This window comes from Phoca vitulina, unplaced genomic scaffold (assembly GCF_004348235.1).
Source record: "Phoca vitulina isolate PV1807 unplaced genomic scaffold, GSC_HSeal_1.0 scaffold87, whole genome shotgun sequence".
Classification (NCBI taxonomy): Eukaryota; Metazoa; Chordata; class Mammalia; order Carnivora; family Phocidae; genus Phoca; species Phoca vitulina.
Genome location: NW_022589790.1, coordinates 95,155 through 116,073, shown reverse-complemented (window position 1 = coordinate 116,073; position 20,919 = coordinate 95,155). Strand labels below are relative to the sequence as shown.

Below are 20,919 nucleotides of genomic sequence, written 5' to 3'. Positions count from 1 at the left end.
GTTCCTCCCGGGTTTTCCGTTCCGTAACCCATTCCTGTCTGAACTTCTGCCTGGACTAAGTCCTTCCGGACAGGGAGTGCCTCAGTCAATTCCCTCAGAGCAAAAACCTCTTGGGGGAGCAGCTGCCCACTGCGATGGAAATCTGTCAGGGTTTAGTAGTTCACCTGAGCAGTGTACTTTAAAAGCTGACTACCATATTTTTCATATTGCTTACCGTTACTCACAGTTCTCACCTCGAAATTAAGCTCCCTCAGCGTAGCCCTCCGAGGCACCAAGCGGAAAGGGCGGGGCTCGCGCTGTGCCACGTGGGGGCAGTGCAGGCGCAGGACGATCCTTATGGGAATATGCTGTGCACTTACCGTCTTCCGCTTCTTACACATCATGCCCCAGTGGACGTTTGAGGGGCCTTTTTAAACGCTTGGTGGAGTTGGTTTCAGCATGTTTTTGTATAGCACTGCCAAACTATGTTGCGTAGCGAGGGAACGATGAAGTTTTGTCTTTTCACCTCGCCTTTTGCCCTACGTGGCGCCGCCATCTTAAGCAGAAGTGCATTAGGGGGCCGCCATTTTTGCTCGAACAGGCGGGTATTTCCGGTTCCGGCGGGGGCCTTTTCTCCCTTTTCCTCCGCAGGGCCGGGGCGGTAGTGGCTGTGTTGCAGGTCTCTCTGAACTATCCAATTCCATCCTTGTCGCCGCGGCGACACCCGCACTCGCCGCCGCCATGACTGAGCAGATGACACTTCGTGGCACCCTCAAGGGCCACAACGGCTGGGTGACTCAGATCGCAACCACTCCCCAGTTCCCGGACATGATACTGTCCGCCTCTCGAGGTACGGGCTAAGGTGCGGGGCAAAGGATTGAGGGATGAGTGGGTTGCGCGCGTCGCCTGGCGTTGCCAGTGGCGCGCGAGTTGGCGGCTTGGAAAACTCCGTCCCGGTGTGAGTTGGGGCATGCGGACCCGGGCCTAGGTTTCAGCCCGGATAAGCCCGTGAGGCATTCCCACTTGGCAGAGATGGAGACCTAGATTAGCTCGTGGCTGGCAGGAGGATTGCAGGGTTGGAGTTTTATTTCTTACCCACCTTCTCGCAGGTGTGCCTGAGTGTGCACAGAAGCCTGCGGGGTCGGGCGGGGCGGTGATGATCCCAACATGCCATCTGAGTGCTTGTGCTGAGATCCAGAGGCTGTTTCTGAGCTTCTGCCCGGCCCTGTGCTTAGTGGGTAGTGGATGGACTCCAAGGGAAAGTCGTGTCTCCAATCTCCTTGCTGGCCCGTGCTTTTTTTTCCCCCTGCCTTCGGTTTTTTCATTCTCTGAACTTGGCAGCGGTTGGAGGCCTCTTGTGCCTTTTGTTGGCCCCCACACTATTAAAAGTAGGCTGAGGCTGGGGTAATGTTTGGCGCTTAATTGGAAAGCTTGTTCAGTCTAACATGTTTCATTGAAAGCATCCAGTGTGGTAGCGTGTAAAGCAACTTTTCCAAATTCAGCACTTGGGGCAGCCCTCAGCAGCAATTGTTAAGAATCTCACAGCTAGTCTTCCCACACCCAAGCAGTAGTGTTTATGCTTTAGATCTCAGATCAGACTCAAAAAAGATGTTTAATTGATCTCAATGTTAGAAAAGAGCATCCAAAATCTGCTAAAGTTCTGTACCCCTGAGTTTAATCTTCATGGCATTACTCAGTTCTACTTGACTCTTTTTTGAATAGCCACTTGTCCTTGTCTTTGTTATCTTTTATGTCCACCAATGAACTTGAGGGATCCTGGATTATCCAGTAGATCAGCAAGGGGCTATGGGATTCCTCACTGGGTTTTCTCTCTTACCTCCCCTAGATAAGACTATCATCATGTGGAAGCTGACGAGGGATGAGACTAACTATGGCATCCCGCAGCGTGCTCTTCGGGGCCATTCCCACTTTGTTAGTGACGTGGTCATCTCCTCAGATGGCCAGTTTGCCCTCTCAGGCTCCTGGGATGGAACTCTTCGTCTTTGGGATCTCACAACGCAAGTAGCTGGTCAATTAACTTTGGGGCACTGGGAAAAAGCTGGGCAGAAATGATGTACATGTGTTGGGAGGTGGTTTCCAAGGGACAGTGAGGTTCATTGTGGGAATTGTAGGGCAAGAGAGTACCTAGAAAAGATAGTTGGGTTTGTTTGGTTTCCATCCTTGCTGCTTTTAATTAGTTAGGCAGAATTGTTAGGAGTGGGCTGGTTGAGCAGTTTTGCCACATACTGTGGTGGGGAGTAGGCGAGTGTTTGAAGCTGGTAAGCTTGGGAGCTCAGTCTTTGGATGGTCAGGCATAATGGAGGATCCCGGTGATGACAGATGACATTGTCAGCCAATCCCCATGCGGGAGTGAGGACATGTCCTGCAATTCTGAAGGGATTCTCTGGCATATGCTCAACCGAGGGCCTGTTGTGATCAGACCCATGTCCAGACTCATGTGATTAATGGCAGCTCCAGTGAGACGAAAAGGCCAGGGAAATAGTCTGATGTGAAGGATGTTTGCGGCATTTAGAGACTGACCAAGTCCTCCTCTTCAGGGGTACCACCACACGCAGATTTGTAGGACATACCAAGGATGTGCTGAGTGTGGCCTTCTCCTCCGACAACCGGCAAATTGTTTCTGGCTCCCGAGATAAAACTATCAAGCTGTGGAATACTCTGGGTGTATGCAAGTATACTGTCCAGGTAACTGAAGGCACATGTAGAAAGCACATGTTGAAGATTCTCTCCTACTCTTCTCATCTTGCCAGTACGTGGTGATTTCAAGCCTGGCCGGTACTCTAAAGGGTTTTGTTAATACTAAGATTTCGGTTCTGGGGGTGTGAATACTTCCCATGTAACTGAGGGAAGGGGTGGTGGGTTTCATGGGGACCAGGATCGTTTCTCCTGATTTCTGTCTTCTGCAGGATGAGAGCCATTCGGAGTGGGTATCTTGTGTCCGATTTTCACCCAATAGCAGCAATCCCATTATTGTCTCCTGTGGCTGGGACAAGCTGGTCAAGGTGAGCTTGGAACCAGGGTGTAGGGCCTTTACCAGCCAGAATATTCTCCCACTGCCTCCCAGGTGGTCATAGGCTCTAACTTTGAAGGCTTTGTCCCTCAGTTGGCTTTTACTATGGCTGTCTTCTAAGTACAGGCCATTAGTTCTTAATACTTTCTCTGAAGTAGCTAATTAAGCCCAGTGTCCCCCATAAAGCAACACACAGAACATTTGTTATCTTTTTTAATCTTTAATTTTCCTTGGGTGACCAAGACAAATTCTTTTAACCTTTTTGTTACTAAAAGAATGAAAAATAGCCACCCTGTCCTGGAATGCTTTTAAATAAGGTGCCATGCCTTTTTCATTTGTCCTGAGCCCTCCTGACCCCAGTGGATTCAGAGCCAGGTTCTTCACCTGTTACCCCCAACCTCCCAAACCTAGGTATGGAACTTGGCAAACTGCAAGCTGAAGACCAATCACATCGGCCACACGGGCTACCTGAACACTGTAACTGTCTCTCCAGATGGATCCCTCTGCGCTTCTGGAGGGAAGGTATTCAGGAACTGGGAGTTACTACTCAGTGGGGGACAGTGTTTTAGAAAAAATACTTATGATAATGAGATAGCAATCCAAAATTTCTTAAGATTGCTTTCTAGAAATGACATAGATAAGGCATACTGTTTGGAACAAAAAGATTATTTTCAGTAAAGCTGGTTTCTTGAAACTATTGATTAGTAGGTTTCAGTTTTTAGAACTGATTGTAGTTATTTAGAAGTTGTCAGAGACATAGGGTTGGTGAGGTTTCCTGCATGAAAGGAAAGGCTTTCAGAGATAAATATTGGTATTTGAATCCTTAGCTTTTGGGACATTTGTGGGGGGAGGGACAGAATTTTGAGACTATTGAGATTAACATCTGGAATAGGTTTCATATTGCCCTAATTCCCTTTCCTTATCTTTCCAGGATGGCCAAGCCATGCTGTGGGATCTCAACGAAGGCAAGCACCTTTATACGCTTGATGGTGGGGACATCATTAATGCCCTGTGCTTCAGTCCTAACCGATACTGGCTCTGTGCTGCCACGGGCCCCAGCATCAAGATCTGGGTGAGTGTGGGCTATAGTTAAGGCCGAGCACCTGGCTGTACTCTGAGCCCTGGCAATGTTGTGATTTCCTCATATGTCACTGATGGGATTCAAGCTTCCTGAACAACCATGGGGCTATCAGTGGAGATCAAGGAAGAGCAAGTTAACAGCTTCCCAAGATTGGGATTTACAGTGGTGGCAGATATTTGTCTACCAAAGGGGATGGCAAATTACAACAATTTACTCAAACTCAGCACAGTTGACATGTTGGTCTAGATTGTTCTGGTGGGGAGGAAGGGAGGCAGTCCTGTGCATTTTAGGCTGTTCAGCAACATCCTCAACCTCTACCCGCCTGCCTCCCCACCCCCATGCTTGTAGCAGAGTCCCTCCTTACCCTGATTTTGCTCCTTCCCCAGGACTTGGAAGGCAAGATCATTGTAGATGAACTAAAGCAAGAAGTTATCAGTACCAGCAGCAAGGCAGAGCCACCCCAGTGTACCTCTCTGGCCTGGTCTGCTGATGGTCAGGTAAGTAGGTCTCTCCTTAAGTGACTTGGCTTCTACCTTTTCTCTCTCCCTTTATGCTCTTGGTGTGTCTTTGACATAAAGTAAAATGACAAAATTAGCCAGGGTGATTTGGGAGGACCAGATTAGCTGTGCCAGTGAATAGAGTACATGTTCCCGAATTGGAAGGAAAATTGATCTAGCAGGCAGTGATTACCTGCCTTCAGTTAACACCTTAGATAACCATTTTACAAAAGTGTGAATCCTTAATACCAGCTGTTGCCTCCTCTAGGAATATATACTGCCTACAACCTGGTGGTTAGGAGATTGGGAATTTTAAAAGAAAGGCCATCTTTATTACTAGAAATGCAGAGTTCTGTGGCTCTGACATGACCTATCGTTGTCCTTTCTCCCTTGCAGACTCTGTTTGCTGGCTACACAGACAACCTGGTGCGTGTGTGGCAGGTGACCATCGGCACCCGCTAGAACTATGGCAGAGCTCTAGGAATAAAATATGGTTTTCTGATTTTTAGAAAGTGTCTTTTTCTGATAAACAAAAACAGCTACTTTGTAATGCTATGCTACATCACAATATCCTGTGTCTCGGGTATAGGTCCTCTAGGCCTCCCTTAAGCCTGGAGAAAATGTTCTTCAGGAATAGTAAAACCTCAGTCCTAGCTTATAAAGAAATAACAAATAGGCATTTTGTCATTCCTCAAAGCCCGATTACAAAACAAATATTCTGAAACTCCTCAGGTTAGTCTGTCAAGTTGGGTCTTTTTGTTGGAGATTTTTGAATCCATCTATGATGAAGCAACTCTTCACTAGAAGAATTGCTGCTTAATAATTTTTACTCCTTCCATTGTTGGACACTAAAAATTGTACAGAGTGGTCTGCAGGTATTTGTAAATATAATCACAGCTGGCTTTTTTCTTCAAGTGGTGGGTAAGTAACATGCAGCATGTTGATGTAGCCTGTACAGATCTTCCATTTCCTTTTCTGTCAACTCATAATGGTAATGAGATCTCTGGCCTTAGCTTCAACTTTTATGGTATTTCAGCTAGATAAAATCACACAGAAAGACTTTGGAAATGTGAAGATTCTTGGGAAAACCATAGTCCTAAAGCCACAAAGCAGCAAACAAACATCTTCAAGTGCATCCTGAAGAGGGTGCCAGTAAAAAAAAAAAAAACAACTGTAGGTCATTCAGATGGGTCTAGGAAATGAGTATCAGTCTATGGGAATAAGGTCATGCTTGAGAAAGAGGGCTCACCAAATGTGACCAGTGCAAAAGGCAGGTTATCACAAGAAGGTACAATTAGTCCTCTGTTCTTTGGCATCACATTAGAGGAACTGGCTTACTATGGAAAAAAATGTTGTCTCATCCTGTTTTTGTTCATCTAAAGGAAAGGACTCCACAAAAGAAGCAAATAAACTTTTTATTTCCACAACACAACCCATCTTCCCTTTTCCCCAGGAACATAAATTGACCTCTGCCATCAAAGTAGAGGACAAAAGCTGACAAGTGACAGAAGGCGAGGGGATTACTAGAAAAATAGATTATACCCAAGGCTCTTCTGGGGATCCAAACCCCTGTCCCCAGGCTCCTGGTCAGGGCTCACCAAATGGAGAACTAAAGACATGAAGAGGCTGGAAACTGACACAAGGAACTCCATTGAACAAAGGGGAAAGGAGCCTGGCAGTGAAAAGACCTGGAGGGGTTGGATGGGGTGAGCTTTACTCCTAGTTTGAGTGCTGGAAAAAAGGAAGGGGGAGAAAATAATTTATTGGGTGATATATAATGGTATGTAGTTTAAACCATGTCAACCATTCTAGAGCTCTCAAGCTAAATTCTGGCCAGTCTATGGAGGTAGAAATTGGGGATGGAAGGAGTTCAGAATCCCTCCTACTTCCCCTGGAGAGTAGACATTTATTACCCAGCTCTACCCTTTTGCCCAACCTGCCTCCCCAAAAAAAGCTTCCAAATCCCTTAGCTAAAATTTGCATCAGAAAATGGAATTGAAATGGGGGCAGACATGAGTCTTGCTCAAGTATCCCAGCCTGGGAACTGACAGGGTTGAAGAGCAGGGGCAGGGAAAGGGAAGTTAATAATGGAGTTAAATCTCCGCTCATCCCCTACTCAAACTCAGACCCCTGGGTGGACAGAGGGAAGGAAAACCAGGCAGCTGTTCTTATCAGGGACCCATGCAGACCTGTTGGGACAGACATTGCAGGTGAGAGAAGGCCGAGCTGCAGGCCAGGAGGGTTCTTTAGGCTCCTAGAGGGAGAAGCGGGCCTGGGTCAAAGGGGAGCAGGAAGCAACAAACAGTGGAAGGAGCCTTTGAGCCCCCAAACTTACGGGCCACCCTCCACCACCACCCGCCCCCCAAGTGCTAACCAGAGGGGCCCCTGCGGGTGGCAGGCTTATCAAGGGCAGAGCTTAATACGGGTGCCCTTGGAGAGCACCCGAAAGAAAGGGAAGACACGCTCGCCCAGGAAAGCAGCTGAGAAGGTATGCACGTGGGCTAGAGTCTCCGCATTGTAGAAGCCCAGGCGCCCAGCCTCATAGTCCAGGTACACGCCAAAGCGCCGTGGTTTCTCACTTGGGCTCAGCAGTGTCTGCTCCGTTGAGCTCTGTGCCTGGTAGCGTTTGCCGTTGGTGCCCACACACCACACTTCCCGCTGGAGCAGGGGCTGTTGGGGTAGGTGCAGCCGGCGGCGGCGATGGTGATGGCGCGAGGAGCTGGCATCCCCACTGCCCACAGAGGACCCCCCAGAGCCCACCTTCTCCTTATGATGGGTCGATTCACGGGCAGCGCCCACCGCCCAACCCCGCCGCCCGCCCACCTCTACCTCCCAGTAGTGCCGGCCAGAGCGGAAGCCTTGGGCCCCCAAGACGCAGCAGTCGGCTGAGAAGCGCTTGGAATGGTCAGCAACCTCCTGCCGCCGCTCTGCCAGGCGGACCCCCCGGCGGTCGGGGGACAGCATCAGAGCCGGGTGAGCCGTGTCAGGGTCCAGCGTCAGGTCCACTTGGGAGGGGGGAGGACAAATATGCCAGGGCTGGAACAACTTGTTCCCCTGCCCTCCCCTTTGCCTCCCTCCCTCCCAGCCTTCCAGGTGTCCTCACCCCACCCCATCCTAGAGGCCAAACTTGAGTTCCTGTGGGCTCCACTTCTTTCCCCATTGTTTCCAAGACACTGGACAGGTCTAATGCTGGCCCTGGCTCTTCTTGCTACCCACCTCCCTCCCCAACCACCAACACCTACCTGGACTAGGACAAAAGCTACTCTTGGCTTGAAGCCCCAAGCAGCCTACCTGTATCCTGCTCCACCTCAGCCCCAATCGTCCCCCCTGGGACCCACCTACCCCCTCAGAACCCAATCTCCAGTCTGTAAAGGGAAAGGCAAAGGAAGGTCGTACAGGTGACCTCCCTACCTCGGGCAGCCTGACAGAACATCCGGCTCATTTTCCTCACGATGGCATCTGTCAAGAAGTCATGGCTATGGGGTTGACACGGGTCAGGGGACCAGACCTCTGGGGGCTGCAGCTGTACCTCTTCACACCTGGAGGAAGGGGACCGGGCAGGGGGTGGGACCATGATATTCCCAGAGGGAAGAGCAAAAGCTGAGGGGAAGGAGAGGAGGGTCCAGGAGGCAGAAACTCGGGTCCTGGGGAAGGAAGGAAAGGAGCGGGATATCCAAGAGAGGTAGGGATGGGGAACCAGATGCCACTGGGTCACAGAGGAAAAGGGTGGCAACACACCTATTGAAAGTCTCCTTGATGTCCTGGGAATAAGAGAAACAAAAAGAGGGAGAGGGAAAAAGAGACAAAGAGAGAGTCAGCTGCACAGAGACAGCTCCTTTCTCCCAATCTGATTCCAGCCAGAGAAAGGACTGAACTTGAACAGGGAGTAAGAAAGAGCACCCTCAAGGCCCTCAATAAGCATGTATCTATCTCAGTCATCCCTATGCCTCAGCACACCTAATTCATCTCATCCTGTTGCAAGACCAATAACAGAATCTTCAACCCCAGTAAAAGAATTTTCACAACATGACTTGGTCATCTTTTTCAGGATATCTCTGTCAAAAATTCTTTCCTCAACTCTCCTTTAAAACCCTCATTCTACAACTGAATCTTCTTTCTTTTCACTGGGTATAATCACACGTACACCACATTCGGCATTAACTCTGTCCCCAGCCTCAAAAAACCTTTTGGTCTTAGGTTAAATCATTGTGGGTTCCTCTCAATGAGAAGAGAGGCAGCTCTGAACAGACGTTTGGTAAGCATTGCCTGACAGAGCAAGTACAGGGTTTTGGGGAGACAGGGAGATAAGGAAGGGGGCACTGCTCACCTGGAGCAGCCGCAGGCCCCCCTGCTGGCTCCGCTCCTGGGCCTCGGCCAGCAGGCGGCTCAGCTGGGCAGCCTGCTCCGCCAGGCGGCTAGCCGCTGCTCCTGCACGCCCTAGCTGGGCTTCGTGCATCTCTCGGAGGCGCCGCTCCAACCCTGCCTGCTCTTCAGCCAGAAACCGTGTCAGCCGCCCGAACTCCGAGGCCACAGCTGCCAGCTCTGACTTCATCTGGCTCTGGGATGATGCAAAGGGGATGGTGGATACCACCTCAACACACAGAAACATAAACTTCCAATTTTGCAACTGCTGCCCCTCAATCCAAGATAATGGAGCCCTACATCCCAAATGGAAAGAGGCCCCTGTCCCCCCCTTCCCCGCCTCCCAGCCTTACCAGGCCCCACTCCCACACCCCCAGCACAGTGGTCTCAAACTCAACAACTTCTGCCTGTAACTTTATCTCCACCCTGGCTAACTAACTTGATTCATTCTTCAGGTCTAAGCTTAAAAATATTCCCTCCAGATCTAAATCACGACCACCCCCAAAAATATCACTGTATATCATGGCATTAATCTTAGGTTATGTTTACACTGAAGTATCTTTTAACATCCTTTTCCACCACTGCATAATCTCTGTTTGCCACAGGGTCCTCAGACCCTGGAAGAGCACCAACCACAGAGTAGGTACTTAGAATTTTTTGAAATGAATAAATTAAAAATTCAGGAATCAGGATATGAAGTTAGGGTCTTGACTATACCACTAAAGACCTCAGAAAGTCACCCAATCCTTCTAGATCGGAGTCTAGCAAACTTTTCCTGTAAACAGCCAAATTATATTTTACACTTTAAGAGCCAAGAGACAAAATCATGGGCATCACTGTGTAGGTACTTCTACATATAATGACAGAAAACTTCTGCCCACTCTTACCCCATTTGCCTGGGCTGGGGAATCCCAATAGTGGGCATGCTTTCCACCCACCAACTAGAGACATTCTTGGGACAAAGAATAACAGGCCAGAGAGGGAAAGGAAGTTCTGACTGACCAAGTGGGTGAAGGAAGTCAGTTTCACCCTCTGCCCCACAGACACTCAGATCTGACATCCTCTCTGTAACCAAGGACCCCAGAGCATCTGGCTAGAGGCAAGAGGATTCCATGGCTCCCAGACTCAGATTCCACCACTTAGTGCCTGGCAGTAGCCAGCAGCAGAGTTCCTAATGTGTAGGTGGCAAAGAGAAAGCACAAGCCCTGGGAAGTGGCAAGACCCCTCAACTGGCCAGAGTGGTAGGCGTAGGAGAGATGAGGGAAGAGGTCAGACAAGAAGGATGTCCTGGCTTGGTCTCCAAAGCTCAGTGCCAGGCCATTCTCAGTGCCTGCTGACCTTACAAAAACAGGTACAGAGCTGGGGGTGGGGGCTTGATATTATGGGAAAAAATATCTAAAAATACTCCTTGGGGAGGGGTGATCAATCATGAAAAACAGCTGAGAAACACTGGACTAGAAAAGACTAAGTCTCTGCCCTGCTAACATTCACAAATTCCTATCGTCCATTAAACACTCTGGCCCCCCTCTCCTGCTCAGGGCTGCCCTGCCATCTGTCCTGGGAACTGGGGCTCCTCTGATGGCTGTTATGTGGATTTTCCTTGCCCATTTCTGCCCTCTGTGCTATCCGGTGTGGTGGGCACTGGGCCTGGAGTGAGGTGTCTGGGTGGTAAGCCTGCTTTGCAGCCCTGGGCCAGGGACCCAACCTCTCTGCCCCAGGCCTGCTTCCACTCCATTTTGGAACCTAGGAATGAACACGCCCTCTACCGTCTAAAGCCCCTCTCTCTTCAGGATCCTGAGAATGTGTCTACTTCTCTCCCAGGCCTCGGCTGCCCCTCTTCAGGGAATCTAGCCACCACTTTTGAGAGTGGGCAGCCCATCTTCCCTGCCTGATCACAGAGCCAGTCAACCCCATCAAGGACATTCACCCACCTTCAGCTCTGTCACCCGCCTTTCCTCCTTGGCCTTCATCTTCTGCACAGCCTCTAGGTGCTTCCTCAGTGGTTCCACATGCCCCTGCAGTTTGGCCTGAGGGAATGGGAAAGGAAGGTTAGAGGCCTGGGATGGGAGAGGCACCTGCTTTCACCTCCCCCATCTTCCCAGCAGTGCCTGGGGGCCACCTCCCCCATCTTCCCTGCAGTGCACTGGGGCCCAAAGCCTGATCCCCACCACAGGTACCAAATAAACATCATACTCCCTTCCTCCCCTTTCTTCTCTTCAGATGATGACAAAGGCCTCCAACATTCTGCCTGCACTCATGTACAGAAGCCCTGGGTGTGTTCTCTAAAAGTAGGATCCTGAGGACTACAGAGCCCCATACTCGGAGTTGGAGTGGACCTGGCCTGAAGCCCTCACCACACAAAGTCCTTCCACATGAATGTTCCTGCCTATGGTCCCTTCCCCCTCATAAGCAATCTTCCTTGTAACTTTCATCTCTAAATACTTCTCTGACAATTTTGTGCCTGTGCTAAAGATCCTTCAGTGGTTCTCCACCACCTGCAAAATATGAGGCTCTCATTGCTTCTACATTTCTAGCCTCCTCTCCTACACTTGCCCCTTCTAATACAGACTCTTAGTTTTAGCCACATAAAACTACCTGTCTTTTCCTGAATGTAATTCCATATCTTTATCCATGCTGTTCCCTCTGCCTGGGATTGCCTTTCTCCATTTGGCCCAAGGCATGCTTCCTTTAAAACCCAGCTACCTGACCATGGTCCAGATCCTCCCTGCCTCCAACTTCCTCTGTCACCCCAAGGAACATGAATACAACCTTTACAATACTTCTGAGGCACTGATTTTTAAGTATGCCTCCCCCAGGACACAGGGGCTCCTGGGGGCAGGGGCCCCCCTTAATTTCTATGCCTCTCTGTCCATTTCTCTCCCACTCACTTACTAAATGGAAAACAAAAACCCTCTCTTCCTAAGGTTTTAACCTTCACAGCCAATATGCATTTGAGTCTATGTTCCAATCACTTGTAACAGAATCTTTTTCTTTAAAAGGCTGTTAGAGACCAAAGATGGGCCCAACCTGTTTTTTTTCCTTTTTAATGTCTCCTACTACTTCTGCCTTTCTCCTTCCTTTTCCTTGAGAGATGGTACAGGGCAGAAGAGCTCAAGCCTAGACTCCAATCTAAACCTGAATGGAACCAGATGACCTGATGCGAGCCACATTTCCAGTTTCCTCACCTTACATGGGAATTGGGAATAACAGAATCTACCTTATGGACAGTATGCTTCATACAGTGTCTGGCATGTACCAAAGATCAATAAATGTTATCTAGTATTCTCTACCTATGTCTAAGCTGCCAGTGACAACCTGATAATGACCCTTGAACTAAAGAGGTTACTGACCCAGAGTACAAAAGGCAGTTGTTGCACAGGATAAGTGGTTGTTGAAAAAATCACATTAAAAATATTACAAGCAATCCCTTACATGAAAGTAGTATAAACTACAAAAAATTTTGTCTTTTGATATTACCTTTTCTCCAACTCTATTCAAAATTTATGATGCTTAAATTTCCATTTAATATTTTTCCTGAATAACTGACAAAAAATTCATGAGCACAAATCCAAACAGAGTACTATTTAAGAGAAATTATCAAGGACTTCCACCTTTTTAGGAGCTTTATTTATACATCATTTGTATTATTACCTATTCAATAAAGATATATTTCTAAAAAACAACACTGTTCCAAGCTAGTGCTAGTTAGTGTACATATTTGAAAGGGATGAACTACCTGCCCATAAAATAGCCTGTAAGTTAGAAAAGGAATCACTCAAATTAGTTCTATATAATAAAACTTATGTATTTACATTTGCTGATCAGTTAATGGCAGATTATTTGCATCTATGTGGCCTCCTCAAACTGCAGAGCCCTACTGGGCTGGCATACAACAGATGTGGCTAACACAAATTAAAATCCAGTTTCAGAAGCTCTTCAGAAGAGTCCTGTAGGAGGAGGGTGGAGAAGGGATGGAATGCCCATGAATAGTCCACCCCAAGATTCAGTTAACAAACTGACTGCCCATTGATGGGTACAGTTAACTAGGAGCCAAAAGGAGGTAAAAAAAGGACAAAATGAGATCACAGCCTCCCCTAACAACACAGGGCCTAAAAAACAGGTGATGTTACCAATGCAGTGATCCCCATGCTACGCTGGGCTTTCTTAAAGATATTTTGATATTCTCCCTGTCTCTGACTCAGAATCTCAAGTGGTAGGGCCCACTGTACTTTTGAAAACTCCCCTAGTAATTGGGACAATCACCGTGTGGAAGAAACAGTTACTTGTCATGAGAGGGTATAAGTTTGTCTTAGCTGTACTGCTCATAGCTGAGAAGTTCTAGACTCGTTACTCTAAAATTAGGGTAATGATAAAAATTATCTAAATGAAGTTACTGTGTGACAATGTATGAAAACACAGGTCATAACACAAAGAAGTTCCGCACAGACCACATAGGAGCTACCCTTTCTAGAACCATGAGAGACAATGGACTCTGAAAAACAAACTGAGGGTTCTAGAGGGGAGGGGGTTGGGAGGATGGGTTAGCCTGGTGATGGGTATTGAGGAGGGCACGTTCTGCATGGAGCACTGGGTGTTATGCACAAACAATAAATCATGGAACACTATATCTAAAACTAATGATGTAATGTATGGGGATTAACATAACAATAAAAAAATTAAAAAAAAAAAAAAAAAAAAAGGGAGCTACCCTTTCTTCCTCCTGGTCCCACTATCTCAAACCCATCCCAGGAATGCTATTTGTGCTGGCTGTCTCACAGACAAATCTTACTTATATCCCAAAAGAGTGAGGCCAGAAGTAGGGTGCAAAGTATTATCCAAACTAGAATCAGACTCCAAGAAGTCACATGTCAGGAAAGTCAAACTAACAAGACATCTAAATGGCGGTGACACTGTTAACAGTATGCAGGGGCGCCGGGGTAGGGGAAGGGGGTCATAACCAAGTCCATCACTTACTAGTAGCTGTGTGGCCCTGTGTATGTTACTTAAATCTGTTTCCTAATCTGTAAAACAGGGATAGAAACCATATCAAACTTACAGGATTATTTTGAGTTTTAAATGAGTCCATGAAGTGCTTAGTACAGTGCCTGGTGTACATAGTAAATAAAGTGTTCAGTAAATATTAACTTTTAATCCTGGAGAAATTAAAATTCCAAGACTTTCAGAGATGCCTGAGTGAATATTCACAAGTGCAGAGCCCGGTCTTCTGATTTAGAAGCCTCTCCCTTTTTCCTGCATTCTCAGGAAAGGTAAGTTCTAGTCAGTACATTAGACTGATTCAGATCTAACAAAAGTCCGTGAGGAGAAACAAGCCATATCATGGGGTAGGTGAGAAACCCATTAAAAGGCAAATGCAGAGTATCTGGGTCTGACACTAGTAGTCATTTCTACCTTCCTGCTCCTTAAGGCACTTTCTTATTCTTTGAGGCCCCAAGTCCTTCCCAACTCTAGGGGTCTGAGTCAAGGATAGACTGAAGACTCACCCAGAGGAAAATGAGACTGGTGGTAAAGCCTGAGGGGATTGTCACCTGCACTCCTACACTTAGAGACAGTGGAAGTGTGAAACAGCAGTGCTTTCCCTAAGAGATGCAACCCAATGATATGGTATCATATGGGCTTTGCCCAATTTCTTTTGAGGAAGCCAATCTTCCTGGTCTTCTTCACTGGTCCGCTTTGTCTGTACAGGATCCTTCTCAGTCTAACCCACCTTGATGCCAATAAGTGCTAAGTAAAGGAAAATCAGCTCACCAGTGCATGAAGTTCTGGGGTTGGGAGGGGACATGTTTCCTTTTCCCAGCTCCTCTTACTTCCTCTCCACCCCCACTAAACTCCCCTCTTCTACTTCTCTCACCTTATACTCCTGCACCACCTCCTCCAATGGCACCACGCTGTGCTGTTTGTGGCTCCTGGATTCTCTGCACACCACACAGATGGCCTCTTCATCCACCTCGCAGAAGAGCTTCAGGGCTTCCTGGTGTTTGGGACAAATGCCCTGCTCGCTCCCACGGCTCCCTCGACCAGGAGTTGGGTGCATCTGCCGAATCACCTGGACCATGTTGGCCAGCTGCAGGTTGGGGCGGAAGCTCCGCCTGGGAAAGCTCTTTCGGCACTGAGGGCAGGTGAAGCACCTCCGAGGGGCTGGAGGCGGGGGCAGTGGGGTGACGGGGTCTAGCTCCTCTTCCTCGTCCTCCTCCAGTACTTCCTCCTCGTCCTCCTCATCCTCCCCTCTCAGGTCCTCCTCCATGTCCCCCAAGTAGTAGTCCAAATCTTCCTCCTCGTCCTCCTCCTCCCACACGTAGTCCATGTTGTCCCAGTTGGACCCTCCCATGCCACTGGTCCAGAACACACCCTCCTCTTCCTCCTCGACCTCTTCCTCCATGTCGCCCTCATAGTCTTCATCCCGCATGGGGGTGTCCCACCCCCCACCAGCTCCCACAGCCTCCACTTCCTCCTCCTCTCCGTCCTCCTCTTCCTCCTCCCGGTCCAACTCGTCTCTGTCCTCCTCATCCTCCCCTCCCCACAACTGGGTTACACACACTCGGCAGAAGTTGTGCCCGCAGCCGATGGACACGGGGTCCGTGAAGTAATCGAGGCAGATGGCGCACACCGCCTCCTCCTGAAGGGTCTGCACAGGGTTGGGTGCCATGGCAACGGCAGCCATCTTAGTGTCCAGTCAGCCAGTGTAGATGGGCGGTGGGGGGGCGGGGGGCGGGGGTCTTCCCTCTCAGACGCCCTGACGACCCGGCCCCACCCCCACCCCGCCTCTCCACACCTTGCCTCAAGCGCAGGCAGAGGAAGGTCCTCCCGACAACCCACCCCTCCACACAGAGTTCCCTACTCCTAGACGACAACCGTGTCTCTGCGAGGGGAGGGGACAAAGCTGAGCGCTACAGCCAAGTCCCTCAAGTGGCCCTGAGTGCAAATCTGTCCCAACGCTCCCTTGGCCTCCTCATAAACCCCCGCCCCTCCTCACTTCCTGGCTCCGCCCCCTCACTTCCGGCCTTCCTTCCAACACTTCCGGTATCTGCGAATTTCCTAAGCTCGCGAGTTCCCTCCGCCGTAGCGCTACGCCCCCTTCTTTCCTCCCGGGCCCCTGGGCGACAGGAAACGGCGAGGAGACGCTCTAGCAGGCACACGGGAACAGGGCGGGAGGGCTAGAACGAAGGAGGCCCACGTCTCTGTAATACGAAAGAGCAGGGAACGCGGACGACCCGGAAGAACCGGCCTCCCCCATCCCCCGCCACTGGGGATAAACTTCGGGGGACGGTGGAAGCGCTTAGCGGCAGTCCGCTCTCGGTGCTGTGACCGCGTCGGCCCGGCGCCATCCTACTAACCGAGCACTGAGGATTGCACCAGGGACTCCCGACGGCCGATGCCGGAAGCGGAGGGGCGGGTCCCGGTGAGCGTCCTCAAGTACTTCCGGCCCTTCTAGGCCGAGGACTTTGTTGTTTGGGAACTCAAGAGTTCTAGGAGACCTTGCCAATCATCCCCCCTATAGTTGGCATTGTCACAGGCATTTGAGAAACTGCCGTCTGGTCACTGTCGTATCGTTTAGATGAACTTTTCTAACGGCCCATCAGTAAAGGAATAGTGAAATCATTACATGAACATTCACACAGTGGAACGCTCTTTAGCTGTAAAAAGGGAATCCTTTTCAAGATGTATTGTGAGGTGAGAAAAGCGAGGTGCTGAAAAATGTAGACTGTACTACCATCTGTAAAAAAGGGGGGGTGTTAGATGTATTTGATAACTTTATCGTCCTGTATTTACTCATATAAAATAAGGGTCATAGTCCCTATCAGAGGGTTTTGTGAAATTAGAGTTAATATAATTTCAAAGCGATTAGTATGTTGCTTAGCACACAGTAACTGAGTTCAGTGCCGTCGGTTCATTCAACACTTTCTGAGCTGGGCACCACGCACGCTACGTGCCCAAACTACTACCTCGAGGTCTGTATGCACGAGTCCCAGTCTAAGGGCAGGGGCTCAAGCTGGGTTTGTGGTATTCATTGTACTTGAGAGAATCCCATCCAGGCTGTAGAACTATAGATGCCGCTTTGGTACGCAGAGCATCTCTGTCAAATAAATTATTTTGGCGATAGAAATAATACCTGAGGCTTTTGAAAATTTTCTCCTTTAATTAAAAAAGAAGGGAAAACCTGCAGGGGCAGTTACAGGAACGTAATTCATGTGCAGAATTGCCCGTGAGTGCCGGCCGCTGCGGGATGCCAGGGCTGCGTACGCAGAACTAACCCTGTTCAGGAGGCGCTTTCCCGCCAGTGGGGAAACTCCCAGTGGACGCCTGCGTCCTCAGAAGGGTGGCCGAACACGCCCAAACAAGTAATCCTCGTGGGTGAACAACCATACGAGGCCATGCCAAGAGAAGTGTGGCCACCAGACCAGAACACAGCTCAGCCGCCAGCGCAGGGAACGTCTGCCGCTTGGAACCCTGGCTTAGCTCAACCCCGTCATTCCCCGCCCTGCGTAGCTTCAAGGTGGTGTTGGTCAAAATTAGCGGGTGTGAGTTTCCGTAGTGTAGTGGTTATCACGTTCGCCTCACACGCGAAAGGTCCCCGGTTCGAAACCGGGCGGAAACAACTTTTGGTCTGCGTTTCATTTCTACGGTCACTTCATCCACGCCTCTCTTGCACCCCGAGGAGACTGGGGGGGCCCTGTGGTCACAAAGAGGGAAGGACATGTGTATGGCGTATGGCCATCTCTTTTTCTTGGAGACAGTAAAACGGGACAGCAACAGCACAGAGCTCAGAGCGCGCCCTCCATAAATGCTCCGGTATAAATTCAGGTCTCGCTCCTCAGCTAATCTCTTCCTCTTCCCTGCAAGAGCCCGCAGAGCCACCTCTCCCGGGTTGAGGGAGCGTAGGCTTTGGATCCTCCAGCCCTAGTCACTAGGACAGTCAGACACACAGTAGGTGCTCCATATTTGCATAATTGCTTTTAAAAGTGTGCCCTCAATCCCTGCACGTGCGTTTCAGTCTTCTGGGATAGAACAGGAGCTAGGTGTATGTGCCCGGCTAGCTCAGTCGGTAGAGCATGAGACTCTTAATCTCAGGGTCGTGGGTTCGAGCCCCACGTTGGGCGCAGGCTTCTTTTGAAAAGAGAAAAAAAAGAACTTTTGATGCAAAATCAGGCAACAAGGTTCTCTCCAGACTGACAGCGGGTGGAACTCGGCATTCCTGGCGGGGCGCGCGGAAACTGGGCTGGTGGTTGCCAGTAGCCCAACAAAAGACTGTAAGGCCCTCGCTTGGCTGAAAGGCAGTGAGGGAGGGGTGGATGCCAGCGGACAAGCTCCCCGGAGGGCCTGCTCCTCGGGCCACCATTCCGCTCGCGGAAATTCGACTGCCCACGGTCAACGCGTATTGGGCGCCTTCTGTTGACCAGACTGCCAGTCGGGTGTCCGCGGCGCGCTGCGCGGGAGGGGAGGGTGCGGCCCCGCTTCCGGAAGCTGCCGGGGGGGCCCAACGGCCGCCGGATTCGCGACCACTTTTTCTGGGTGACTTAGAGGCTAAGCATTCTCGCGCTCTGGCCGCCGTGGTCGGGTTTTTTTTCCGGTGAGAAAAGAGTGTTCTTCGTAATCTGAGACCCTCATCTTCAGTATATTCCTCTTTTTAAGAGTCCATCTTTTGTGAAATGTTGCCCCACACAGAGAGGAATGTAAAAATATCCTTTATTTGGAACACCCTAACATGAACATCCTCAGTTTACTGGTCTTGTCAGGAAATGCTTCCTTAACTTCAATTGAACTGCTTTTTTTAGTCCTGCAAATTCAGCCCTTTTTCTGTTTTCCGTATGTAGAAGTCTCCCTTAATACACGCCAGATTGCAAGAGAAGTCTATTAGTCATGTAAAGCTCGTTTATTGAACTTGCTAAGCAAAGGATTGAATCGCCTTCAGTCTGAGAAGTGTGTCCAAGACAGGAATTAGGGAAAGTTTAGCATGACACCGTATAAGGGCAGTCTAGACAGGAATTGGTCAAAGTTGGTAAAATAGAAGGATTTGCTGGTACAGTCCTACCTCGATCATGTGAAACTTATGGTTACTATGGTCTTAATATGGTCTTATCTTGGAATTAAAGGGTCTAAATAAGCTTGTGCCCTAGGAGTTTCAACTTTGACATTTTTCTCTTGCACAAATACTTATGGATTCGTTTGCAAATTGTAGTTTCAGGGCCTTTTTTTTAACCTCCTTCACTGGAAATGGAAAACATCCTAAAAGATCCTGGCTTTCATTAAGGGGAAGCCAAAGTGGACAGGCTTCTTGTTGCCATCTCCCAACAAGCTAGGGGCATCCCACCGGAGCTTTTTGCTACAATTCCTGCTTCTCTTTCCTCTCCACCACTTCCACAGTTGCCCCTCTAGCCAGGCCCAATTTGGAATCCCCTTTGGTAAGTGATCTGCTGCTCTTAACACAAAAGAGTCAAGCGTTGATCAGTTCAGACATTCAGCAAACACAAGGAAAGTAGGATTTTTGCCTTTCTCCTCCTTGGCGATGGAGGCAGAAGGACTCTATCTGATTTACATTTCAGAAGGATTCCTTCAGGAACGATGAGCAGAATGTGTGATGGGAGTGAGACTGAGTCAGAGAGAGGAATTGGATGTACACAGCCATGGTCTAGACCGGAAGCAGCTAGCACAGCAGTGGGGAGGCAGCAGCCAGATGGGAGAAGCGGGTGAAGGAGCTAGGTGCACGGTTTATACCTGGGCAGGAGAGGGAGCTCCCCGGTTTCTGCTTTAGATAGTTTAGTAACAGAAATCAAAGACTGAGTGTAGGAGTAGGGGCAACACTGACCCCACCTTTGGCCCTCCATCCTCTTCAAGCTGGAGCAGTGACCTCCCTCCCACTACATGTTCCAGGCCCGTGGAGGTTAATGTGTGCCGTGACATGGAATGCGGGAAGGCTTGTTCTGATCTTCCCTAAAGTGGCACACAGAAGGCCCCACTTTAGGTAACTACCCTATGACCTCACCACCATACTCCTCATTCCATAAAATCTAGGGATTAAGGTTGGACTGGGCGGAGAATAGCTGTGGAGAATGACCCGGCACCGCCTGGATGGTTTGTCCCCACCCATACTCCCTGTCAGTAAGTTACCCTGAATAAAACTCTGTGTACGATATGGAGTGACTTGCTTCATTTTTTCCCTCTTAACGTGCCTTCTCAGTCCAGAAGGTACTTCACTGACTCTCCTCCACCTTCTAACACTGAGGAGTGGGGTGGGGGGCTGAGAGAGAAGTAATGAGTTTACTCTTGAACAGGTTGGGAGATGTCTAAAAGGACATGTCCAAGATATGTGGATCTGAAGCTTGGGGAGCACTGTCATTGCTGGAGCCACAGATGGGCAGGGTAGAGGTTGGGTCAAGCTGTCAATCGCAATGTGACTCTCCAGGGAGATAGCCTTGGGTAGACAGATGGAGAAGGAGTCGGAATAGGAGTAAAGCTAGCAGTGAAGCTTCCACTGAGGTCAAGAAGTTAAGATGTGCAAAAAAAAAAAAGGAACAGATCGGTAGAGTCAAATTCCATACGCGGTCTAGTAAAGGAAGGTGGCAAGGCCTCTATGGATTGGGCCACCTGCAGGCACCTGGTGACCTTGATCAGAGAACTAGACTTGGACAAGAGGACCTCCCACCGAGTGGTCTGGTGGAGAGGGGCTTACAAGTTGAAGACACTCAAGGATCCCAACTCAGCAGGACTCAGCCTCCATTCCAATTCCTGGCTCCGCAGGTCTTCCAGAATCAGTGTCGGCAACCGAAAAAATATTTGGCAATATTAAATCATCAATACTAATCTTACATTTGCATATATAGAGATCTACATATACCATGTGTTAAGCCTCATCCCAATGCTAGTATTGATTGCTTTTATTTTTAGAAAATATTTTAAAGATTTAATTACATTTCAAAATTTAAATTTTCAGTTTTATTTAAATAACAATGACT

At 49.1% G+C, this 20,919-nt stretch overlaps 2 protein-coding genes and 4 non-coding genes across 11 annotated transcripts; 5 read left to right on the top strand and 1 right to left on the bottom strand.

Moving 5' to 3' along the window:
- Positions 1–587: 587 nt before the first annotated feature.
- RACK1 (receptor for activated C kinase 1) lies at positions 588–5,090 on the top strand. The gene is made up of 8 exons (XM_032395696.1): positions 588–829; positions 1,826–1,997; positions 2,538–2,685; positions 2,907–3,002; positions 3,422–3,532; positions 3,942–4,082; positions 4,478–4,588; positions 4,985–5,090. The coding sequence occupies exons 1-8, from the start codon at positions 721–723 to the stop codon at positions 5,048–5,050; spliced, it is 954 nt and encodes a 317-aa protein (XP_032251587.1). The 5' UTR covers positions 588–720; the 3' UTR covers positions 5,051–5,090.
- Positions 1,127–1,194, top strand: LOC116626490. Its single transcript, XR_004298287.1, has one exon. It is a non-coding gene; the product is annotated as a small nucleolar RNA SNORD95 (small nucleolar RNA).
- Positions 2,303–2,381, top strand: LOC116626488. Its single transcript, XR_004298286.1, has one exon. It is a non-coding gene; the product is annotated as a small nucleolar RNA SNORD96 family (small nucleolar RNA).
- A 2-nt stretch (positions 5,091–5,092) lies between the features above and the next one.
- On the bottom strand, positions 5,093–16,683 carry TRIM41 (tripartite motif containing 41). Of its 6 annotated transcripts, none has more exons than XM_032395693.1 (8): positions 14,820–16,680; positions 10,882–10,977; positions 8,916–9,146; positions 8,327–8,349; positions 8,000–8,127; positions 7,412–7,593; positions 6,778–6,842; positions 5,093–6,319 (listed from the first exon to the last, which is right to left on the bottom strand). In XM_032395693.1, the coding sequence occupies exons 1-8, from the start codon at positions 15,627–15,629 to the stop codon at positions 6,112–6,114; spliced, it is 1,743 nt and encodes a 580-aa protein (XP_032251584.1). In that variant the 5' UTR covers positions 15,630–16,680; the 3' UTR covers positions 5,093–6,111. The 6 variants fall into 6 exon arrangements, 5 of the variants coding, with proteins under 5 accessions (XP_032251584.1, XP_032251580.1, XP_032251579.1 ...); XM_032395689.1 differs by having other exon boundaries at positions 5,182–6,319; positions 8,916–9,179; positions 14,820–16,682; XR_004298279.1 differs by having other exon boundaries at positions 5,182–6,319; positions 6,778–7,593; positions 14,820–16,682.
- An 808-nt stretch (positions 16,684–17,491) lies between these two features.
- Positions 17,492–17,564, top strand: TRNAV-CAC. The gene has a single exon. It is a non-coding gene; the product is annotated as a tRNA-Val (tRNA).
- A 429-nt stretch (positions 17,565–17,993) lies between these two features.
- Positions 17,994–18,066, top strand: TRNAK-CUU. The gene has a single exon. It is a non-coding gene; the product is annotated as a tRNA-Lys (tRNA).
- The last annotated feature ends 2,853 nt before the right edge of the window (positions 18,067–20,919 follow it).

Excerpts from the sequence above, each read along its gene's own strand:
- RACK1 (XM_032395696.1), top strand. The coding sequence starts at position 721 with ATGACTGAGCAGATGACACTTCGTGGCACCCTCAAGGGCCACAACGGC. Across the intron at positions 1,998-2,537 it reads CGTCTTTGGGATCTCACAAC|GGGTACCACCACACGCAGAT; the intron begins GCAAGTAGCTGG and ends CCTCCTCTTCAG. Across the intron at positions 3,003-3,421 it reads GCTGGGACAAGCTGGTCAAG|GTATGGAACTTGGCAAACTG; the intron begins GTGAGCTTGGAA and ends TCCCAAACCTAG.
- TRIM41 (XM_032395688.1), bottom strand. The coding sequence starts at position 15,629 with ATGGCTGCCGTTGCCATGGCACCCAACCCTGTGCAGACCCTTCAGGAG. Across the intron at positions 9,147-10,881 it reads GGCGGGTGACAGAGCTGAAG|AGCCAGATGAAGTCAGAGCT; the intron begins GTGGGTGAATGT and ends GCATCATCCCAG. Across the intron at positions 7,594-7,999 it reads GTTCTGTCAGGCTGCCCGAG|TGGACCTGACGCTGGACCCT; the intron begins GTAGGGAGGTCA and ends CCCCCTCCCAAG.